The 9,066-nt window shown below is 40.8% G+C and overlaps 1 protein-coding gene and 1 long non-coding RNA gene across 2 annotated transcripts in view; one reads left to right on the forward strand and one right to left on the reverse strand.

The window, feature by feature from the left end:
* Window positions 1-1,715: 1,715 nt before the first annotated feature.
* The window catches only part of LOC129845962 (protein asteroid homolog 1-like), a 10,443-nt gene continuing 3,092 nt past the window's right edge, over window positions 1,716-9,066 (reverse strand). Inside the window, exons 2-5 of the mRNA XM_055913950.1 lie at window positions 5,005-5,531; window positions 3,439-3,652; window positions 3,168-3,333; window positions 1,716-3,026 (exon numbers count right to left, since the gene is read on the reverse strand). Coding sequence (XP_055769925.1) covers window positions 2,846-3,026; window positions 3,168-3,333; window positions 3,439-3,652; window positions 5,005-5,531 — 1,088 coding nt within the window. The 3' untranslated portion in view covers window positions 1,716-2,845. The remainder of the gene's footprint in view (window positions 3,027-3,167; window positions 3,334-3,438; window positions 3,653-5,004; window positions 5,532-9,066) is intronic.
* Window positions 3,609-5,818, forward strand: LOC129845963 (uncharacterized). Its single transcript, XR_008758149.1, has 2 exons — window positions 3,609-3,700; window positions 5,128-5,818. It is a non-coding gene; the product is annotated as an uncharacterized LOC129845963 (long non-coding RNA).

A 9,066-nucleotide genomic window follows, 5' to 3' on the forward strand; every position in this document is an offset into this window, starting at 1 on the left:
ACTGTTTTAACTGTAACTTAAAGCCTCAGTGTTCACTGTTATAACTGTAACTTAAAGCGGGTACAGCCTCAGTGTTCACAGTAAAACTGTAACTTAAAGCGGGTACAGCCTCAGTGTTCACAGTAAAACTGTAACTTAAAGCGGGTACAGCCTCAGTGTTCACAGTAAAACTGTAACTTAAAGCGGGTACAGCCTCAGTGTTCACAGTAAAACTGTAACTTAAAGCGGGTACAGCATCAGTGTTCACTGTTTTAACTTTAACTTATAGCGGGTACAGCCTCAGTGTTCACAGTAAAACTGTAACCTAAAGCGGGTACAGCCTCAGTGTTCACAGTAAAACTGTAACTTAAAGCAGGTACAGCCTCAGTGTTCACAGTAAAACTGTAACTTAAAGCGGGTACAGCCTCAGTGTTGACAGTAAAACTGTAACTTTAAGCGGGTACAGCCTCAGTGTTCACAGTAAAACTGTAACTTAAAGCGGGTACAGCCTCAGTGTTCACAGTAAAACTGTAACGTAAAGCGGGTACAGCCTCAGTGTTCACAGTAAAACTGTAACTTAAAGCGGGTACAGCCTCAGTGTTCACTGTAAAACTGTAACTTAAAGCGGGTACAGCCTCAGTGTTCACAGTAAAACTGTAACTTAAAGCGGGTACAGCCTCAGTGTTTACAGTAAAACTGTAACTTAACGCGGGTACAGCCTCAGTGTTCACAGTAAAACTGTAACCTAAAGCGGGTACAGCCTCAGTGTTCACTGTAAAACTGTAACTTAAAGTGGGTACAGCCTCAGTGTTCACTGTAAAACTGTAACTTAACGCGGGTACAGCCTCAGTGTTCACAGTAAAACTGTAACTTAAAGCGGGTACAGCCTCAGTGTTCACTGTTTTAACTTTAACTTAAAGCGGGTACAGCCTCAGTGTTCACAGTAAAACTGTAACTTAAAGCGGGCACAGCCTCAGTGTTCACAGTAAAACTGTAACTTAAAGCGGGTACAGCCTCAGTGTTCACAGTAAAACTGTAACTTAAAGCGGGTACAGCCTCAGTGTTCACAGTAAAACTGTAACCTAAAGCGGGTACAGCCTCAGTGTTCACAGTAAAACTGTAACCTAAAGCGGGTACAGCCTCAGTGTTCACAGTAAAACTGTAACTTAAAGCGGGTACAGCCTCAGTGTTCACAGTAAAACTGTAACTTTAAGCGGGTACAGCCTCAGTGTTCACAGTAAAACTGTAACTTAAAGCGGGTACAGCCTCAGTGTTCACAGTAAAACTGTAACTTAAAGTGGGTACAGCCTCAGTGTTCACAGTAAAACTGTAACTTAAAGCGGGTACAGCCTCAGTGTTCACAGTAAAACTGTAACTTAAAGCGGGTACAGCCTCAGTGTTCACTGTAAAACTGTAACTTAAAGCGGGTACAGCCTCAGTGTTCACAGTAAAACTGTAACTTAAAGTGGGTACAGCCTCAGTGTTCACAGTAAAACTGTAACTTAAAGTGGGTACAGCCTCAGTGTTCACAGTAAAACTGTAACTTAACGCGGGTACAGCCTCAGTGTTCACTGTAAAGATGCACCAGAAGTTGGACAGAATTTTCACAACGTTCAAATTTGCGCTCAGCAGACCTGAACATTTCTGACTGCCGAAAAGAATTAGAGGGATCATTGACTACCACTACTACTACAAATCCACCGTAATACCTACTTCAAGACCAGCAAGCACACACATTTCATTTAGGACATTTATTTTTCTAGTCTTTCATTAAAACATGTACATGAAATATGTCATAAATATTTCTGGCCTGGGATTTCCAATTCGAGCTAGCCTTAATGTACTCCATTATCAGTCACCTTTAAAACATACATTTTCAAATCATTAAGGTTTCTTATTCCACTCAATTCTAATCCTAATCCAACCTAATTTATTACTCCATTACATTCTAAACATAAACTATTTTAAACACTCCAACACTGTTACATTATCAACCTCCTCCTCTAACAAACACAGTCTATATACATCACACCTTACAGAAAACAACAATATAACATTCTTAACCATTTTACTGCACTACTTTAATCCCCTTTAATGTTTCACAATGTATAATTCACAATGTTTTCAACCTTTAACATATTTAACCTTGAATTATAATTTTAATAAACCTCATCCCAAATTAATTGTTTAAACTTTTTCCTTATTTTCTTTAATCAAATGTCAATTCTCTTCTCGATGTTCATTCTTCTTTAAGCTCCGTGTGAGAGTGAAAGTGAAACTACTTCATGAATGTGTGCATGGAGGTAAGTGGGGCCTTCCTACCCATGTCACAGAAAACTGGGCCTTGGCCTACTATTCTTAACAGTACACAAATAAGAACAATTAAAATGTAAAAATGTTGCAAGTCTCACTATAACACAACGGTTGTATAGTGGTCGTTCAAGGTTGTTGAACCTTGATGTTCAAGGTTCAACATTTTACTGCTGACCTACAAAGCATTAAATGGGCTCTTACTTATCTCTCCGATTTGGTCCTGCCGTACATACCTACACGTACGCTACGGTCACAAGACGCAGGCCTCCTTATTGTCCCTAGAATTTCTAAGCAAACAGCTGGAGGCAGGGCTTTCTCCTATAGAGCTCCATTTTTATGGATTGGTCTGCCTACCAATGTGAGAGACGCAGACCCGGTCTCGACCTTTAAGTCTTTATTGAAGACTCATCTCTTCAGTAGGTCCTATGATTGAGTGTAGTCTGGCCCAGGAGTGTGAAGGTGAACGGAAAGGCACTGGAGCAACAAACCACCCTTGCTGTCTCTGCCTGGCCGGTTCCCCTCTCTCCACTGGGATTCTCTGCCTCTAACCCTATTACCGGGGCTGAGTCAATGGCTGTTGTCCAGTGGCCTCAGTTTCATGGGAGTTGAGTATGGCTTCCAGCATGGCTCTGTACAGCTGCTCAGAGGAAGAGTCTTCCATCAGGAGAGAATCCGGGGTCACCCCCCCTCTCAGTTTGGCCACAAGCTGGTGCACCATAGTTCCCTTGTACAGCCTAGACTCCAACAGAGAAACAACAGAGGGTTGAATTAGCTGTGTTGCTGCTGGGATAGAAAACAATGTAATGGAATACCACTGGTCTACTCTAGAGGTTAGAGGTTAGAGGTTAGGGTTGTTTTAGGAAGTGACACCTTACCAGGCACACTGAGGCTCCAGTAGAGGGAAGCACAGCAGTTGGTTCAGGTCAAGGCCATCCCTCATGCAATACTGCCATTGGCTAAAGGCGTGGGCCACACCCAGGTCTGGACTCCTAGCACCTCTCTGAATCAGCCCTCTCAGCCTCTCCAACACTGGTCCCTCCTCTATAAACCCCGACACACAAAAAAGAGAGGAGTCACACACTTTATTTATACATTCTAAGTTGTGTGCCTGTGTGTGTGTGTTTTCATTTATATTCTGGTCCATACCTCTCTGGCTCTTCCTCTGTCTGCAGAGCTCTCCGTACACCAGTCCTAGTAGCAGGGCCTGCAGGAGAGGATGGTCTGGTCGGAGATGGGCGTGCCTCAGCCAGTAGTAGGTAACAGCCACAGGAAGTCCCAGATGAGGTGGGACACCATTCAAAGTGGACTGGGACACACCAAGGGTCTCCAAAAACACCTCAAGCCGAACTGGATGTGGAGCCTAAGAAACAGAACAAGAGAATGAGAATCAATTTCAGAATCAACAGCAGTATGTTTATATTATACAGTATACTATATCACATGTATACATACCTTATATACTGTATACTATATCACATGTAAACATACCTGATATACTGTATACTATATCACATGTATACACACCTGATATACTGTATACTATATCACATGTATACATACCTGATATACTGTATACTATATCACATGTCTACACACCTGAAATACAGTATACTACATCACATGTATACATACCTGATATACTGTATACTATATCACATGTCTACACACCTGAAATACAGTATACTACATCACATGTATACATACCTGATATACTGTATACTATATCACATGTCTACACACCTGAAATACAGTATACTACATCACATGTATACATACCTGATATACTGTATAATATATCACATGTATACATACCTGATATACTGTATACTATATCACATGTCTACATACCTGATATACTGTATACTATATCACATGTATACATAGCTGAAATACTGTATACTATATCACATGTATACATACCTGATATACTGTATACTATATCACATGTATACATAGCTGAAATACTGTATACTATATCACATGTATACATACCTGATATACTGTATACTACATCACATGTATACATACCTGATATACTGTATAATATATCACATGTCTACATACCTGATATACTGTATACTATATCACATGTATACATACCTGATATACTGTATACTATATCACATGTATACACACCTGATATACTGTATACTATATCACATGTCTACATACCTGATATACTGTATACTATATCACATGTATACATACCTGATATACTGTATACTATATCACATGTATACACACCTGATATACTGTATACTATATCACATTTCTACACACCTGATATACTGTATACTACATCACATATATACATACCTGATATACTGTATACTATATCACATGTATCCATACCTGATATACTGTATACTACATCACATGTCTACACACCTGATATACAGTATACTATATCACATGTATACATACCTGATATACTGTATACTACATCACATGTATACATACCTGATATACTGTATACTACATCACATGTCTACATACCTGATATACTGTATACTATATCACATGTATACATACCTGATATACTGTATACTATATCACATGTATACATACCTGATATACTGTATACTATATCACATGTATACATACCTGATACACTGTATACTACATCACATGTCTACACACCTGATATACTGTAAACTATATCACATGTATACATACCTGATATACTGTATACTATATCACATGTATACATACCTGATCCAGCTTGTGTAGCTGCAGCTGTCGTGCAGCACTGGGCAGGACGGCTTTAACCTTGCTGCTGGTCAGGTCCGTGTCTTCCCTGTCATACTCCTCAACTTCCTTCCTCTCACCCAGCAGCAGCCCGTAGAATACCTGCCGTATGGGCCGAGAGGTGATGTTCCCGCTGGGTAAGCTGGGATCTTCCACTTGGACACCCTGTATCACTGGCCTCTGCAGCAGAATGTATATCATGTAGGAGGGAAGTGTCCCCTTCATCAACGGCAGCAGGGTCCAGTGTGGAAGGACACGCAGATGGTCTGGGAGAAGGCTGGGATCAGGAGCCTTGCCATCATTGAAGAACCTCTCCAGGCAACCGAGTTGAGGCTTGTACTCTTCTATGCTCAGAGAGAGGGCCAGGAGGGCAGCATCCATGTTGTCTCTGTTGATCCCATGACCGATGAGGCTGGGCACAGAGTCCAAGGCTTCCCGCTGTCCCTGGAAACGGGCCAGCCAATCCAGCAACCTGTTGAAGAAGACAACCCCTTCCCAAGCACAAAACACACACACACACACACACACACACACACACACACCCACACACACACACACACACACACACACACACACACACACACACACACACACACACACACACACACACACACACACACACACACACAGAGACACACACACACACACACACACACACACACACACACACACACACACACACACACACACACAATATATGTTTATATTTATATTGTTTATGTGACGCGGTTGCATTCTGTTTTAGTGAATTGCCTCAGTAAAGTGCTTTGTCCTCTCATCTCTGCTCTCCTGCGCCTGATTTCCATGCACCAGCTACACCCAGCATCTGACAAGTTTACCAATAAAATGGCCTGACAGTGAAGTGGACATACACAGTATTCATATCCTGAAGAAAAAATGATCTCACTACAATATATTTTAACAGAAAGTACATTTTCAATATCTGTCTATTTGTGGAAAAAAGTAATATCCCAGTTTACATATTTACTTCTGGCCCCGCCTACACCTAACCATTTTTTTGCTCAATTATATGAGGTAAAAATATTCTACTTTATTTGGAATGGCAAGCTAGACAAAATTGAATGGGCCTATTTAAATAATGACTATGAACTCGGAGGGCATAAATGGCTACAGACGTTAGTGCTACGGGTCGGTAGTCGTTTAGGCAGGTTACCTTAGTGCTCTTGGGCACAGGGACCATGGTGGTCTGCTTACAACATGTTGGTATTACAGACTCGGACAGGGAGAGGTTGAAAGTGTCAGTGAAGACACTTGCCAGTTGGTCAGCGCATGCTCGGAGTACATGTCCTGGTAATCCGTCCGGCCCTGCGGCCTTGTGAATGTTACTCACATTGGATGCGGAGAGCGTGATCACACAGTCTTCCAGAACAGCTGGTGCTCTCATGCATATTTCAGTGTTATTGCCTCGAAGCAAGCATAGAAGTAGTTTAGCTCGTAATTAGCCACATACAGGTTAACTACATTGAACAAGGCATCCCCTAAGCCAGTTACAGGCCATTCACTAAGTAGTTGTGGCAATTGTAAAGATATTGATAACTGTGCACCAGTGGAATTTTGCACTAAGGTGATAAATAAAAAATGTATTGTAAGGTGTAATTAAAAGAACAACATTATTCAGTTGGAAAATGAACATTAAAACAATTGAATGAGCTAAACATGCACCTTAGAGACTGTTGACCTATGTACATAACCATTGAACACTGGTCACTTTTTGTTACTGTTTTCTTAATTTTATTTGTATTTTAGGGTGGTCACTTTTTATTCCTTTTTTCTTAATTTGATTTGTATTTTAATGCGTAGATCAGCTTTAACATAGTATGTAGATAGATTGTAGCTTCCATCAATGTAATTGTCTGCATCATTTTCAATCCCCCATATACCATATACAGTTGAAGACAGAAGTTTACATACACTTAGGTTGGAGTCATTAAAACTCTATTTTCAACCACTCCACAAATGTCTTGTTAATTAACAAACTATGGTTTTGGCAAGTCGGTTAGGACATTCTACTTTGTGCATGACACAAGTAATTTTTCCAACAATTGTTTACATTATTTAACTTATAATTCACTGTATCACAATCCCAGTGGGTCAGAAGTTTACATACACTAAATTGACTGTGCCTTTAAACAGCTTGGAAAATTCCAGAAAATGATGTCATGGCTTTAGAAGCTTCTGATAGGCTAATTGACATAATTTGAGTCAATTGGAGGTGTACCTGTGGATGTATTTCAAGGCCTACCTGAATGTACCACATTCATCTGTACAAACAATAGTATGCAAGTATAAACACCATGGGACCACGCAGCCGTCATACCGCTCAGGAAGGAGACGCGCTCTGTCTCCTAGAGATTCATGTACTTTGGTGTGAAAAGTGCAAATCAATCCCAGAACAACAGGAAAGGTGTTACGTTTCCAATGGTGAATGAAGGAGTCAGGCGCAGAGAGCAGGGTAGCTTCGAGCAAGTGGATATACTTTAATATTCCAAAATAGAATATAAACGAGACGGCTACGCCACATAACAAAAGGGCGCGTCAACATCCAGTCCACAAATAAACAAGGACAAAATCCACACGAATACAAACACCACAAACAGAATAACAAGCCCGCACAAAAGCCAGCGGGCCTACTGCCCTTAAATAGCCTACCCACAAACTAAACTCAAAACAGGTAGCGAAATAGCTCCGTAAACTCAAAGATGCACCACCATATTTTACAGTCGGTGTGAAGTACTTTTCTGCATGTGCTTCTGTTATTTTTACGGAACTCACCACTGGTGTGCGTGGCCAAAGTGTTCTATTTTCATGTGATCTGACCGTAGCACCGCCTGGAGTTTAAGAAACAGTATTGGCACTTGGATTGGAACCGGTGTTATGGTTAGATGACATGAAAATAGGCCGTATAGGCCTATAGATCCTGGTCAAAAGTAGTGCACTACAATGTAGGCCCTGGTCAAAAGTAGTGCACCAACCTATGGGCCCTGGTCAAAAGTAGTGCACCAACCTATGGGCCCTGGTCAAAAGTAGTGCACCACCCTATGGGCCCTGGTCAAAAGTAGTGCACCACCCTATGGGCCTGGTCAAAAGTAGTACACCACCCTATGGGCCCTGGTCAAAAGTAGTGCACCACCCTATGGGCCCTGGTCAAAAGTAGTGCACTATGTAGGGAATAGGATGCCATTTGGAACGCATGGTATGTTTCTTCTATATTGAATCCTCTACTAACACAAAGATAAAGATCCTGTTTACCAATATGGAGGTTTGGGGGCTGATAATCACTGTTTGAAATGCATTAAGTGACATCTGTAGATTTATGACTGGGATTTTCAGGCTGTGTGACATGGAAACCATTTAGGGACCAAGAATCGTTTGGGGGAAGAGACACGACAGAAACCTTTGCAATGCAGCAGTACGTTAACTAGTCACACACACACTCGCACATGAGTATGAACACAAACGCTGACGTAAACTACACAACCTCTCCCTCTCCTTCTCTCTATCTCTCTCTGAATGTCCCATTCAGTTTCAGATGTCAAAAGAGCTTGGCTTCCAGCCAGGCAGTAATATTAAGCCTGTATAGATATATTAATAAGGAAATTGTACTCTTTTAATCTCTGAATTAACACTTATCTGGTGGAAACACTTCATTCTGTTTCTGTGCTTGTAGTAATTGTAGTATTTGTAGTATTTGTTTACAAAATGAAAATAAAGCTACTGTAACTGTATGGTATTTCATATGGTAAAGTCCACTATGTTGTGAGCTTCCATTTGCATTTGACCAGTTGTCTCAGATAAACAGAATGAATGTCAGTGGTGTGTTTTCTGATTTCAGATATAAATACTAACTAGAGTCATGTTGTAATGTAGTAGTAATGTAATGTTGTAATGTAGTAGTAATGTCATGTTGTAATGTAGTAGTAATGTAATGTTGTAATGTAGTAGTAATGTCATGTTGTAATGTAGTAGTAATGTCATGTTGTAATGTAGTAGTAATGTCATGTTGTA

The sequence above is a fragment of the Salvelinus fontinalis genome, unplaced genomic scaffold, assembly GCF_029448725.1.
Source record: "Salvelinus fontinalis isolate EN_2023a unplaced genomic scaffold, ASM2944872v1 scaffold_0412, whole genome shotgun sequence".
NCBI lineage: Eukaryota > Metazoa > Chordata > Actinopteri > Salmoniformes > Salmonidae > Salvelinus > Salvelinus fontinalis.